Source organism: Gasterosteus aculeatus, chromosome 5, assembly GCF_964276395.1.
Source record: "Gasterosteus aculeatus chromosome 5, fGasAcu3.hap1.1, whole genome shotgun sequence".
In the NCBI taxonomy this organism is placed as follows: Eukaryota; Metazoa; Chordata; class Actinopteri; order Perciformes; family Gasterosteidae; genus Gasterosteus; species Gasterosteus aculeatus.
This window is the reverse complement of record NC_135692.1, coordinates 16,466,065-16,481,189: the sequence shown is the minus strand read 5'-3', so window position 1 is coordinate 16,481,189 and position 15,125 is coordinate 16,466,065. Positions and strand designations below refer to the sequence as shown.

General features: G+C 49.4%; 1 protein-coding gene across 2 annotated transcripts in view; it reads right to left on the bottom strand.

The window, feature by feature from the left end:
• The window catches only part of trrap (transformation/transcription domain-associated protein), a 56,933-nt gene that overhangs the window by 26,983 nt on the left and 14,825 nt on the right, over positions 1-15,125 (bottom strand). The window contains exons 30-48 of one of the 2 annotated variants that reach the window (XM_078102587.1): positions 14,290-14,460; positions 13,814-13,882; positions 12,853-12,873; positions 12,327-12,446; positions 11,948-12,067; positions 11,531-11,695; positions 11,169-11,350; positions 10,871-11,069; positions 8,719-8,847; positions 7,672-7,938; positions 7,202-7,408; positions 5,035-5,193; positions 4,643-4,822; positions 3,960-4,070; positions 3,649-3,795; positions 1,690-1,903; positions 1,411-1,539; positions 1,085-1,234; positions 61-260 (exon numbers count right to left, since the gene is read on the bottom strand). In XM_078102587.1, coding sequence (XP_077958713.1) covers positions 61-260; positions 1,085-1,234; positions 1,411-1,539; positions 1,690-1,903; positions 3,649-3,795; positions 3,960-4,070; positions 4,643-4,822; positions 5,035-5,193; positions 7,202-7,408; positions 7,672-7,938; positions 8,719-8,847; positions 10,871-11,069; positions 11,169-11,350; positions 11,531-11,695; positions 11,948-12,067; positions 12,327-12,446; positions 12,853-12,873; positions 13,814-13,882; positions 14,290-14,460 — 2,940 coding nt within the window. The remainder of the gene's footprint in view (positions 1-60; positions 261-1,084; positions 1,235-1,410; positions 1,540-1,689; positions 1,904-3,648; positions 3,796-3,959; positions 4,071-4,642; positions 4,823-5,034; positions 5,194-7,201; positions 7,409-7,671; positions 7,939-8,718; positions 8,848-10,870; positions 11,070-11,168; positions 11,351-11,530; positions 11,696-11,947; positions 12,068-12,326; positions 12,447-12,852; positions 12,874-13,813; positions 13,883-14,289; positions 14,461-15,125) is intronic. The other variant, XM_078102588.1, reaches the window with a different exon arrangement.

The following is a 15,125-nucleotide window of genomic DNA, read 5'->3' as shown; positions in this document are numbered from 1 at the left end:
CAAGGCTTTTCTTTGCACACGTTACATTTGTCAGATTGTGACATTCTGAGCGGCGCTTACCTGATTTGCAGCCATCGGAGAATTGTTTTTGATCCACTCTTCCACAATTTTGACGACAGCGCGGAGGATTTTGGGGTCAGGTGACTTCTCAATCAGCGAGGTGAGGATGACCTGGATGAAGTTCTTCCTCATTTCCATGCTCATGACGGACAGACGAGTCTTCACCAGGTCGAGACTCAGCATTACCAGCTCACTGGTCACTACCAAGAAACAAGAAAGCCGTTCAATACGAGATCAATAACGATGGAAAGAGTTTATTGTGTTTCGATGCCAGCTCGGCAAGTAAACAGCTGAATGAAATCATTTTAAAACGCAACAGTGCAGCTGGTCGTGAGTTACTTGTGTATACACACAGCTTCAGAACAACTACTTCACAATGAGCAGCCAGTCGAGAACAATCGAAGGGACAGCGGCCTCGTCACTCAGCCTTTGGTCTCCGTGACTAGCTGCCCCCAGTAGAGGGTGAATTAGTCATTAGGGGGCAATTTAAAGCCCTGATAGAATCTTACAGCCATTGCCTCCCTTCTGAGAAGCAGCAACAGGAATAACGTAGTGCCCGACTACGATAAATCTGGTGATGCCGAGGTCAGAGAATTACAGGGAGCCTCAAAGTATTCGGTGTAGTCGCCCTCTTCACCCCCGTGCTGCCTGCCGCGTGGGGGTGTCCCCTTTCAGATCCGTGTGAAAAATCGGTCTCACGTGGAGCATCACTCTCTGTGAAACTCTCATCGCAGCTATTGAGAACACAAACGGGGGGGTCGTGGATATTTCACCTTTGACAGAGCCTTTGTTAAGGAGCCCAGGCGTCGCTGAGATACCGGTGATATCTGAGCTCTAATTACAGCAAGTCTGAGGAAGGTCAACATACGAGCATCTCCAACGTGTACACGTCAGATCGGTATGATAATTAAATGTTAAATGGAAATCCGTGGCGCTCCGACGGTGACTCGAACCACCACAGACATGCGTGTGATAGTTATTGATGTTGTATGTTAATTTTCCCGGCAGATTCATTTCCACGTACCCGTGCTGGTTTCGGTGACCCCCGGGTTGGCCTGCTGGGGGCTCAGGTGTTCACGCACCATCTTCTGCAGCGAGCGCATGAACACGGAGATGAGGCGGTCGATGTAGCTGGCGTTAAAACTGCAGGCCGACTTCAGGATCATCAGTGTTCCTGCGAGACAAAAACAAGGGGGAAAAGAGAATGAGCGACGGAACAATATGAAAAGAAGCTCAACCTCTGTGGGGGCAAAGCGACTGACGGGGTGTGTGAGCAACAGAGTGCAGGTAATGGAGCACAAGGGTGACGGAAGCGCTGGTGAAGAAGAAGAAAAGGGGGAGCGGGCTCACCGAACAGCTGTGTGGGGTTTGTGTTGCTCGTGGCTTTCTCATAGTTGGTGAGTCCCTCATAGATGACCTTCCCCACAGCGGCATACAGACACTCCAGTTCCTCATACTTTGACGCCACTGTCGATGTGCCTGGAGAGGAAGAGAAGGGTTTACTTCACACAAGGAGGAGCCCGGGTATCTAAACCAATGCCTTTCTTTTAGCACATGGCAGAATCCTAAGAAGTTAACAATTCCTCAGACTTGCAGTGCAAATTTGGGCACAAAGCACCAGCGACTTACTGGGCTCAGTGGGGAAGATGCTCATGAGGCGAGAGAGGAGGGAGTGGACGGCTCGCAGGACTTTGGTGTTGCCGCATGTCATGCATGCAGCGATGCCCCGCTGGAGGGGCTTGAAATGGGCCAAGACGGCCGGCGGCTGCAGCACCGTCAGCAGGAAGCAGAGGATCTCCAGCCCGGTGCAGATGTTGGAGATGTTAGCCTGGGCAGTCTGCTCCTGAGAGGAGAGGAGAGGACAACGAGTGTGTGGATAAGGAGGAAAGTCAACGGGGGAGGGCAGACCATATGAGGGCAGTTAATACCAGTGGATTAATTGATCTCACCGGTGTGAAATCATAATGGGCATTGACCATATATATTTAACTTGTTATGTGTGTGTCTCCCATCATCATCTCTCTTAATGCATCTGACCTCCATTGAGAGAATATTAAGGCTCGTCCCCGTAGACCCAAGCCTACAACTCTCAAACAAAGCAAGACAAATGATCGTGCAAATTCATCCAGGTTTTTATCACACAGATGGACAACTCAAGAGATCAATATTCTGCACACTGAGGTATTTCTCCCACCAGTGTGATTGCTGCTAAACCGAAGATCAATGGCCGACACCGGCCGGCCCTAATTTTGACTAAATTGCAATCAAGGTTTGGAGCGAGTACGAGGCCAAGAGGATAATCTAGTACAAATCCACAGTCCTAATCTTGGCTAATGAACAAGGTGACTCTTGTGACAAAGCTCCTGGTGGATATTAGGCTAGTATTGATTCGGCACTATTAAGAGAATGGGGCCACGTCTCTGGGGCTCATGCAGATTTGTGCACGCTTTGCGGGCATCCAATTGCGTGCATGTTTTTTGCGCGTCTGTCCCCTGCCTCCCCTCGTTTGCCCCTCCGACGCCCCTCCTGACTCCTAATCGCTGCCACGCCAGTACAATGGGACAATAAAAGGTAATCCGATTTTGAGCTTTGTTCATTAGTCGGCTCTGCAGGTAGAGCATGATCCCGAGGGGAAGGGGCCCCGTGTTGTGTGCATCTGCATAAGACCCAGAGAAAGCCTCGTCTGTCAGACCACCCCCCTGGGATCTGGAGGGGATGATTGGTGCTGGTGTGCGTGTGTGTGTGTGTGTCTGTGTGTGTGTGTAGACAGAGAGAAAGGCGCGACCGATGCAGTGATCCCCAGAAGGAAGCGGGGGAAGTACGTGACGATAACCTTGCCTGAACAGTGGCGCTGAATCCGACCAAAGAGACGAGTAGAGAAGGAGAAGGAGCAAAAGATAAAAATAGAGAGCAAGGAGAGCGGCTGCGATAAGAGGCCGAGGAGAAAAGAAACGCAGAGATGAGAGGAAGAAGTGGGGGCACGAGGGAGAGGCGAGGAGAGGGGGCACACAGAAGGCAGGGATGAGGGGTTTAGGATGCAGGCGGGTGGGGGGGGTGAACGAGAAGGCAAAGTGCAAACCGGATAGACTCCCGTTATCTCACCACTGTCATTATTTTGTCATTATGGTGGTTGGCGCCTCTCTTCATGTGTTGCTGATAACAGACAAAAGGACTCGGAGGCGTTGGAGCAAACACTAAGACGCAGCTTAAACGGGGACGGAGGAACCTCCGTCCCTGGCAAAGCCAACAGCAGAGACGCAGTAGTTCTCCTTTTCCATTGTCGCTTTCAGCTGAACCAACAAGCCGGAATATTTACATTTCCTTGAATTGCAACTCGCAACTTCAAAATAATCTGCAAAATGCTCACGTGAACAAATATGTGTTTTTTCTTTTTTGATGTCCAACCATCACCAAATAGAAAAGAAAAGCAGACACTTGTAGGTCAACGGACAATGTGATCTCCGCAGTGGAGACGCAGCAGCAAGGACAGCTTAGGACCAGTTAAGTCACCAACACAAGCGTGAACGTGGCTGTGTGTGAAACATGTAGGCGCCCCCCACCCTCAGAAGGCGTAGTAGGCCGTCTTACCACCGTCATGAGCAGCTTGTCGAACCACTGCAGCTTGAGCTCAGCGCGGGGCCACATGTCGGGCCTGAGGGCCGACTTCATGAGGCTGACACAGCGGCGGGACAGCAGCTCCCCCGGAGAGCCGGCCACATTGGTGCTGTCGTTCACCTAGGACAGGAGGAGGGAGGGGGGGGGGGTACCATCATCATCACGTGACAACGCGTCTTCATTTTACATACTACAGTTCATAGCTCATTCATGCAGCAATGTTTCTTCATAGCGTTTTATTATATAACAGAGATGGTCGGATGAACAGTGAGCGTAGTCGTTACCTGGCATGCGATCCTGATGAGGAAGTTGACCACGGTGTCCGTGTGTTGTTTCTCGACGGGCTTGGTGAGCATGGTCTCCGTACCCGGCATGGACTGGCTGCGGCCAAACACCTGCGCACATTGTAAATTACATTATTACATCACAGGTCATTTAGCTGACGCTTTTATCCAAAGCGACTTACATTACACTTTAAACCCGTGGCTTTTTACATTTTGCCCGAGGAGCAATTAGGTGTCTTGCTCAGGGACACTTCGACTTGAGACATGGGGCGGCCGGGACTCGACCCACCAACCCTGCGGTGCCCAGCGCACCCGCTCTACCCCCTGCGCCCCGACGACGGTGTTTTGCTTAAATGCAGAAAAAAATAACTGCTGCTAACCAGGGAAAAGTGTAAACTTTTAAAAGGGAAACAGACAGATATAATAACGTTCTGACAGCATTATAATGCGGCAAGGAGCTTTTAAAGAAATATGAAACGCAGCAGGGATCATCACTTCCAGCAACACGTGGAACAATTAGGCAGAATCTTCTCTGGCTGACCTAAAAACACCCGTTTGCACTTTCACTGAGCGCGTTTGTAACCGGTACAATATTTTTGTTACATAGAATGAATCTATGGGAAACCAAAGCTCGCGCAGCAGATAAAGTGAGCGGCCACGAGGAGAAATGCTGCCGAGCTCACCGCGGAGGCCGCTCCAGCAGCCGTGCGGAACCTCTTGACATCCTGCCCGGCGGCAGCGGTGGTGGCGGCGCTGGTGGCGGCGGCGGCGGCAGGGGCGGCGGCATCCACAGACAGTCCTCTTTTTACAGCACCGCCACTGGTCCCTTCACCGCCGGCAACCACTTCGGCCTCGGACTCCGGCTGCCGAGCCCAAACAGAGACCATCAGTGAACATGTTTACGGAGGGAAATGAGCACGTCATGCATGCAGACAACATTTCAAATGTCACACGAAAACTCTCTGCACCCGACGTTGAGGAGTAACGTTGATGAGACCAGTGTGACGCACAGGCTTCTCGTCTTCTCCTGATCTCTGATGTGCTTGTACATTTATGGCAATCCATGAACACACACCTGCTGGTCTTTGATCCTCTGTAACTCCCATTTGATGACCACCTCGGCCAGGTCCACCGCCAGCTTCCTTTGCTCTATGGTCACACTGGGGGTGAAGCCCAGGCGCTGCATTGCACTGATCATGTGCTGCACCAGGTGGTGGCGCACCGGGTAGTACACCTGGAGGACGGGTGTCGGAATGAGTTAGACTGTAGCACAAGCTAGCAATTCAACAAACGTAATATCTATTTTGTGAAACGGTCTGAATTTTATTTTCCCAAAGCACCATCTGCAGTTAGTTGACAGACAGCAAGGATCAACAGATGACAGCGGCACTCTAAATCAAATGCCAACGCAGCTTGGGCCATTGTTTTTTGAGCCTCCACTCTGCAAAAAGTATTGAAGAGGAGGGAAAGAATGATACGTTTTGCAAAATGCGCAAGTGAAAAAAAAAAAAAAGGCGATCAACAAAAAACATCTTCAAAAAAAGAAAACAAGGAAAGGCTCGTCCTTCCAACTTGCCTGAGTGAGAAGCCAAACACACACGGACTGAAAAGATGCTGAACACATTTCAGCACGTAAGCTGTGTGTGTTTCTTTTAGTTCGTAGTAAATGGACTTCCTTGTCGGTATCTTCCCCTGTAAACGAGACCGGCTGCGATTGCCTTAACAGACACCAAAAAGTAATTAATTTCCCCAAACCAAACTTAACATTTCTCAAGAAGACGGTTTGTTTATTTCCCTAAAGGGATAATCTGGTTAATTCCGCCTCGCGTTTGCTTTGTCTTCCCGCCCATCATGAACGGTGAAGAAAATAAAAAGTGAATCAGATTCATTGCTCGCTTGCTTTGCTGTGGATTTTGGAGCGATAACGCATGCAAAGTTTAAGAGGGTCGTCAATCACTTCGAGTCAGAAGAGGCGAACTCTGGAGTCGTATTCCCACTTAGTCTCAAGGACGTGATGACACACACACACACACACTCATCCACGAGAAGTCGCACCCTCCAGCGTCACACTCCAGAGTCACTTACTCCTGCCGCAAAAACTGCAGTGGGACTGAGAGGCGCACGCAGACAAAGAGCGAGAGATTAGATGTGTATCTGAGGGCTGTCGCCAGTGTCAAAGAATATTAAAGCTTCTCACTTTGCGGGTAATTATAGTCGATAGAGCGGAGCTTCACAGCCCCTTGATGACAGAGTGGCTAAGCCCTGTCCATCACGTGTGCACACTGACAAACACACACACACACACACACACACACACACACGCGCTCTCGATTTGGTTATATCAGACACGTGCACACGCTCCACGTGCACGGACTCTCTCATCTGTCTGTCATTATCTCCTCCCCAGCGTAATTATGCTGATGTGATTACATTAGATCAGTCATCAGGCCCAGTGAGAGCGGCCTGTCAGGGAAACAAGAGCGCGGCGCCGAGGAAAAGCTCGTCTGCTAAAAGACAGGCCGCTCTCTGACCGGCGAGGCGGCGAAGGAGCGTGAGGGCAGGAAGCGTCTTTAGAGGTTTAGTGAGACGGGCCAACATGAAGCCCGTAACTGCTGTGCACGTTCTCACACTTCGGTCACCCACCGGAAAGGGTGCATCTGCATCGATGCGATTAAAAACAGGCAGCGGGCGGTTACCGCTAGCTGCGGCGCCCGGTGATGAGTGATCACAGACCCCAACCGACTACGCCCAATATGAAGCTTAAATTCAGTGAACCGAATGGTAAAGTGGAAACTGTTAAATGGGCCACACAAAATAATCCCAACTTTTGGTGATGACGATCCAATCCCATCAGGACTGGTTGAGAGGGCAATCATTTATTTCAGTGGCACTCAGAAAATCAGCAAAAATAGCTTTTTCAACAGCTCCTACCCCCCCCCCTTTCACCATGCGGTGCACTGCAGCTGCCGAAGCCACATGAGGGTGGAGCAGGCAGCAGCAACAAATGCCGAAGATTCAGAGTGGCAGCTCGGACCCTAAATGAGTATAAATAAGTGTTCGACTCTGGTCGCCTTCAGACCACAGAGCGCATTTCACCCCGAACTGCATCCGAGTATTATAAATGACTCGAAACCAGTCAAGTTGTGATTGTTCCATCTGCCCCACCCTGCCGAATGCATGCATCCATCAGTTATGGGCTGGAGGAAAACAGGTGGTGCACTATTGACAACGTGCGTGCTCACCCGAAAGTGCTGCACAATGAGATGCAGGATGTGGACCAGCTGCGGCACCGTGTGTCCCTCCTCCACGATGATTTTGCGAGTCCAGTGGGTCAACATCTGGTGGCCGTCCTCCATGCGGGCCGGCACTGCGGGGGTCAGGATGGCCATGGCCTGCCGTACAATGGCCCGGGCCTCCATCGTGTGGGCCTTCAGCAGGCTGTGGAAGACCTGCACAACAGGAAAGGTTGTTCCTATACGTTCATATTATAAAGTGGGTGGAACATGAGACAAATGCGAAAACGAACCCAACTCACTAGAAGTTTCTGATTTTCCTTTTTTGTAAACATCAGAGGATTTCAATTGAAACATGATGTTTTTTTGGTATTTTACAAGCTCACTCTGGGATTTTACGCCCGCTACACACGGTTACCATCTTTACTCTCTTGAAGCTCTGTGTCAAGCTGGACCCCCGCTCCACTGGGCCTTCTCACCTGCAGCACAATCTTCTTGTGGATGGCAAACTTTGCAATGATGTGGGCCAGAAGTAAGTGTCCACTGTATTTGCAGGCAGGGTCCACGCAGGCTTTGGGCAGGAGGCACGGCCAGGCGAAGGTCATGAGGCGCCGCAGTTTGCTGTTGCGGGACTTGTTGTTGTCGTGGATGTGGTGGGGCGCGTGCTCCACCAGGAGGGTGGAGAACTGCAGCAGGCAGATCCGCAGAGAGTCCAGCAGGTCGGCCTGCTTCTCCGGGTCCAGGACCTGAGCGGGTTGGGGGAGATTGCTGAGTGAGGGGTTACCACGGTACACTAAGCAACTAATCAATAAGTAATTTTCTGTATTATATGAAAGCCCATGTTTCTCACCAGGAGCCAACAGAGGTCAATACAAGTATTACCTGATGCACTTTATTTACATAAACAAGAAACGGATATACATTGTATTTAATAAATTGTTTGCTTGAATTGACGATACCGCTGTAAATATTCCCTTTGCAAAATTACATTTAAAAGAAGTCAAATAGGCGTTTTCAAATATCAAAAATCTCTTGGAAGTCGAACTGATTTCCCTGTAGAGGGGGAGCGCGCAGAGAACACCTGCTGGGGGTGGGGGGGGGATTAGTAGGATTAGTTTTAACTAGACCGATGAAGAGTCATTAGCGGCCATTAGGACTGCTGTTAGTCAGTGATGAGATCTGCCACAGCACAGACACGGTGACCTTTAATATGAGCACATCGTGGCATTTACACCAGGAATCATAGTCGGCCCCATGAATGAATGTGACGGGAAGAGGGAGGAACACAAAGACGGATGGAGGAGACGAATAAAAGGGAGAGGAGAAAGAGGGAATGACGGCGTGAATGTGTGCAGAATGTGTGCAGGAGAGGACGAACCCGACTGAGTAGCAAACAATGGATGACGGCCGAGACGCGCTGGACTGATAAGACATTATGAGAGGAAATGCAGCAGGTAATGAAATCAGGGAGACTGACGGAGGAAACAAAGGAGAAGAAGAACCGCTGCGAGCGTGTGCGCGTGTACCTTTGTGATGAACACACTGGTAATGCTTTCAGGATTGTCCCCTTCGGGGTTGGGGGGTCCGAGCAGCTGCTCACCTTCCCCCTTCTCGAAGCTGTGCAGGAACGCTAGATTGAGGATGTGCTGCAACACCTAAGAGACGGAAAAGGGAAAAAACACACGCTGATTTGAATTTAATGAGAGAGATGATCGCCATTAAGACCATACATCATCAATGATAGCACACCTTCCAAAAAAGGAGAAAATCATTGTGTTCTTTCAAAATCTGCAAAACAGAATAAAATAAAAACATAAAAATAAAAAGTTTGAAACTACTGGAGAACAAAACCACTCCTAACTCGTTCTCTTAATGGAGAAAAAAAACAAATACAATCTTAATGACTGATGAAAATACGATTTACAAACACGAAACCTGCAGGGAGTGTGTTGTAATGTAATGAGTGTACGTAGGGATCCGCGGATGAAGACGAAGGCTCGATCAGCTGGTGAACAGCAGAATAACCCAACCACAACGAAGATAACGACTGCGTTTATTAAAAGAAGCTGGTATCTGTGAATGAACCCCCCCCCCCTGTCCAATCCCTCCTGGGGAGGGACAGGGCACCGCTCAGTGGAGAGGGAGCTGTGGCAGCATATGTTCCAGCTTAGAACATAATTCACGCATGCTGTACACAGTCAGATTTGTTTATGATTACACTGTTACTTCCTACTAAATAATGTTAGAAAAATGTCATTAAAAGAAACGGAACGTGACGCAAACACGCGGAGCTTCATGAATTTCGCACACTTTGTTTGTCTGCTTGAACACTTTTGTTTGGGTTTAACAAAAGAAACAAAGCGCGAGCAGCACGAGATCGGTCTGAGGCGTCGTGGACGATGCGCTGCTGCCGTCCCGCTCCTTTCTCTGTGCGAAACACCGCGAGAGCCCCCCGCGGTGCGCGGACCCGAGCCCCCGTCTACCTCCCAGGCGCACTGACAACGTGCATGCGCGCCACACACACACACACACACACACACGCACACACACGCACACACACACACACTTCCTTGTGATATTAAGCTTCTGGGAAAATGCTAACGGCAATTATTTAAATGTCACCCTGCCGCACCAAAGCAGTCGCACACATGAACACTTAAACACAGGCGATCTTCTCTGCGTGTCGCTCCGTCCCGCATGCAGCTAACAGCTGCTGCGCATGTGAGGAGGACAATTAAGGTGCCGGAGAACAATATGAGCAGAAACACGACGGGGGGGGTTGAGGTATCCGAGGGGCTAATCTTTTTGTTCGGCTGGGTATTAAAATGCAGGCCTGGAAAGACACAACGAGGTGTCTTCTCCTGCCTCCATTTCATCTTTTCCCCACAAGTCCATTTGACGCTGAGGCAGTGCATAGTGCCCATGGGCAAAAAAACAAACAATAAAAGGGCGGGTTGGTGTGACCAGCATCATCAACACAAGTGTATGTCCTTGGAATGGGGAGTGTGGGTTTATTGCACTTGCCAATTGTGCGTTTCTTGTCACACGGTCATCTGGCTACGTGCGACAGCGGGGCGGCCGGGTCGGGCCTTTCCCACTGACCCGTTTGCACTCAACTGCAGCACTGACGGCTTCTGCGGCCAGATTGTGTGCCCTAAATGTGTCTGCGCGTGTGTGTGTGTGTGTGTGTGTGTGCACTGGGGGAGACTGATGTTAATTGGGGGAGACTGATGTTAATTAAAAATCAGTCCAAATGACTGTAATGGCTTCAGCAGCAGGACAGGTAGAGAGGACGAAAGCGTTCATCTGTGAGCCTCTGAGGGTCTCGGGCCAGACAATAACCTTCTGGTTGGAAACGCGCGACCAGAAAGGTCACACGGATCAGGTCCCACGCTGGGGAAGCAAAGGAGGGAAGCTGAGGAGATGCTTAAAGAATTTAGAAACATCATGTATGATGTCCAGAAACGTGGCTACAAATCAGTCGTTTATTTTAATAAATTCATTTTCCGATATTATGGGTAAAAGTAAAAATGTTCACATTGTGCCAAAACACATTGAAATGCATCCATCAATTCATTTCAAATAGAGGACCGGTCAGCTGGTTTTAGTGTTAACTAAACATCATCAACCCGGGTGGATTTATAATTCCACACATTGACTTTGCTTCTCTGTACGTACCTTAGCTTTAAGCTCATCATTGAAGTGGGGGTCATTGAACTCAACGAAGCGGAAGAACAAGGCTCGCTTTTGGGCAATGGAGTAGTTCTTGGGAATCTCCTCCTCCATATACTCCTTCAGAAAGGTCATGTTGCATAGGAAGCGACCTGTGAAGGCCCGTAGCAGCTGAAACAGCAGTTCAATCTCTGAGTAGTTCCGCCTATTGAAGAGACAAGAGGGGTAATAAATTCAGCCTGCAGAAGATGTGACCAATGTTTAGTGAATTTCCGTCCCCATTAGAAGTTTGAATAGTCCATACTTGCAGTAGCTGAGCAGGCAGAAGGCCAGCAGCTTGGGCTCCTTCCAGTTGGTGGCGGCCATGTTGTCTTTGCGATGTCTCTCCTGGAAGGCTTCACTGACCCAGACTCGCCTCAGCTGACTGACCAGCGAGTGCTGCCCTGCCAGCCAGCCCTCATCATTCTTCACTATGATGCTGATGATCTGAGCAGAAAAAGGACGAACGACGGAACCGGCCGGAGGTCACGCAGTGGAATTACTGAGAGCTTTGTAATATTAAGATTCGGGTTGTGCAGAAATATCAAGATAATAAAATAACGGTTGTGTATCTCCATATTGATATCTAAGAGTATGCATACATTGGGAGGGACATGCTTCGTATACCTTGATAGCCTGAAACTGCAGGTCCAGCCTGGCCGTGGTGGTGGAGGGAGAGCCGGGGCGAACGGTCGCCGCCGTGCCAGCGGGAACCAGCAGAGGGACGAAGCGGTTGGGGTTAGAAGCCAGAACGTCTCTCAGTGGCTTGGCATCTTTGTGTTTCAGAAAACTCTGTGTGTACACACACACACACACACACACACACACACACAAACTAAGTATAAAACATTTAAAGCAGCAGGAAATTCATATTTTTCGACTTTGAGTGCTCCATCTCAATTTGGTCGCAACATGACCACTGAGCCTCGAAACAGCCGTCATAACCCGATTAGAGCCAATTACTGCGGCGGCAAAATGCCGTTTTAAATGGCACACGTTTCCATAAAAAGCCTTAAAAGTAGCTTCGAGCTGCCGGTGTCTGACCATGAACATGCGACTCCACTGGGGGTCGTTCAGCGTGGCCTCCATCATGAACAGCTCCACCGTCTGAGATGGGTGGCGCGTCAGGAACTTGATCAAAGGCTCCCTGAAAGGACTGCCGGCCTGGCGCAGGAGGGATGAGTGGAGCACCGGAGGAAAAGAGGAAAGACGGTAAGTATTCATGAAAGCAAATGCACTGCGCTGTTAAAACCTGTGCTAAGAAGCTGAGATCTCCACACGATAAACGTACCATTCGAGTTTTCAAATATTTATCTTAAAACTATCAAGCATCGCCTACTTAACCTATGAAAAGTCAATGACTCAAGCTGGAACATCCTTAAGCGTAAGCCCAAGAAACACGCGAGTGGAGATGGTGTCCTACCTCTATGAGCATGGCCCTCTCGGTCTTCATGACCACCTCCAGCAGAGGCTTGACCAGAGTCTGGGGTGCAGCTGGGATCAGGTGGAAAAGGTTGATGATGGCAGAACAGATCTTCATCTCCTGGAGAAGAAGAGTCAGAGAGCAGAGGAAATAAGGGAGTGGGTGACTTTTTCTTTAGGAAGGATGATGATGATGATCTTGACGTAGAGCCACTGCAGAAAGACGAGGACAAGTCAGGACGACAGAAGTCAAAAGGGGGACATGGGGAGGACTGGACACTCCTAAAGCAGTCACAACGTGAGGTCAGACAAAAGGTGGAGGCGACAGCCGCGTTTCGGAAGACGACCACATGGACGACGGACACAGAGGGAGGGAGGGAGAGAAAGAGAGGGGGGGGGGGATCCACCACCAGCACCACTACCACGACATGGGTTCAAGTCACCAGCACAACATTGGGTTCAACTCAGCTGAAATCACGGAGAGTCGCCGACGGTGCGACCCTCTCTGTGACCAGGTCACATCTCACCTCAACGCCCTCCAGCGCAGGCTGTACCGCAACGGGAGACAATGATCACAGTCAGCAAGGCATTGTGGGGGGGGGGATTTAGTGCGGCTGCGTCCACCTTGTTCAGTGGTCGGCGTGAAAACGAAAGGGACGGACGGATAACAGCAACCTTTATGAGCGAGGAGTCGAGTGCCACAGAATCTGAGGCGGATGTTGGGCTTCTTCAGCTTTCATCTACATGCCCCCTCTGCCCTGCGACTACCTGTCCAGTTTCGGTCTTTGCCGAGCTCGGCTAATTGATCCCTGACCCCGGCTCTATCCTCACTGCCAACCTTCCTGTCAACACGCACAAAGCCGCCGCCCCCCCCCACCCCCCCCTCCTCGCCCCCGGACGGGGAGGGATAGACAGAGGGCCAATTTGCATCTAATTAAAACGCACCATTTAAAGACGCGGGCGGGATGAAGTCGCATGAAAGGCTGAAGAAGATGGGTTTTATATCTGTGGGGGAGCGGCAGCTGTTTTTTGTTTCTGCCCTCTCGTTCTCTCCCACCTTTTCTCTGCCTTTACAAGGTTATCTGTCGGGGAGATAATGAGGAGACGCGGCGCTGGGCCCACCGCCGCCTGCCCGGCGCCTAATTAATCATTGATTGTAATATGGCCACTCACAACTCATCCGGGAGGAAGCCACAGCGAGGTGTGGAATACATTCCGTGCCCTTTTATTCCCGTGTGCCGTTTGGTTTAGGCAGGACGGATCACAAAAAAAAAAAAAAAAAAAAAAAAAAAGAACGTGCCCGTCGACAGCTGTATTGACCCTGCGTGCTACAGGCTTCGTCTTCATTGCATTTAAACAAAAGGTTCTTGTATTAAATGGTAGACAAAAGCAAAAATCTAAATGTCACAAGTGACGTATTCACATTTGTATTAAATGTCTCACAGCTGTAAAAGGTGTTTGATGGAGATCTGTGGGCTCTGTACTCACACTGACATCGCTCCGCTGGCCTCCCTTGTGTGTCATTACAACCACCTCCATCCACTTCCTCAGGTGTTGCTGAGAGAGACGAGAGAGAGAGAGACAAGACTGAGACGTGTGCAGGCGTCTCTGCAGCGCTCAGGCAGAACATGGCACCTGCAAAGTTTACTGAACTAATGGATAAATTACTGCATTGCTACCCAAAAGGTACGAACCCAGCGGCAATAAGCCAGCATGCATGTGGCATACCAGATAAAGACTCTAGGATTGGTAGACATAGTTCTAATAAACTAAATAAATGTTTTTGCATAATTAACTATTACAAAGTCAAGGTGCATACATAATTCGACACACGTGAACATTTAATTTAAACCTGCAGATTTCTCAGTAGGACATCCAAACTTGGAAAAGATATTTAGACGTAATGTGGATGCGATAATAAAGTGGATTCTGGGCCGTTGCACACGGAAGAGATGGCTCCTCACCATCATCTGATCGCAGAACTTGTCGTTGAAGGAGTTTGGGAAGAGGCGAGTGACAGAAGTGAGGCGGTTGACCACGTTGAGCGTCAGGCTGCGGTAGTCGCCCAGCATCATCAGCAGCGGCCGCATGTGAGTGTGGATCTGGTCCACCTCAATGGTGGCTCCCTCCAGGAACTACAATCAAACACATAGAAATATAGGTTTTTAAATAGGTATATTTTAAAATTTGTACAAGGGAACTTCATTAGCAATAATTACTCAATTGAAATACTTTGATGAAACGGTTGAGTTTGCAAATATACAAAAGATTATCCTTTTTTTTTAACTCAGAATATGCAGGTTTTCCTATGACGTTTTCAAACCATTCATGAAAAAGTTGCAAATAATTTATCTGGGACCAGATTTGTTTCCCCCCAAATGCTTTGAACCAAATCATTTTGATTACCTTTCCAATACGATCTACTTCTCTACATTAGACCTGGTCAGGTTTTTCAGCCCTATCAACTGTTCCCTACACCTCGTGTCTCCATTAAGGAACTAAAGGCAGTCAAAAGAGCATAAGCAGCCATAAACAAGCACACATGTCAACACCAAATAAACACACACACACACATCCTCACACACACGGGAGGGAATGACGCACGGCAGCCACATTAATTTTCCTCTCAGTGCAGAGAACAAACACTCCATCCTGTATCGATCGGGCCATGGCAACGCTCATTAGTGCAACCAGGCCAGAGATGAAAGGATGGAGGCAGCAGAGACTGGATCGGCAGAAAAATAAATAAAAAAAATCAAAGGATAGTGAAAAGGAGTAATGGTGGTAAAGAAAGAAAATG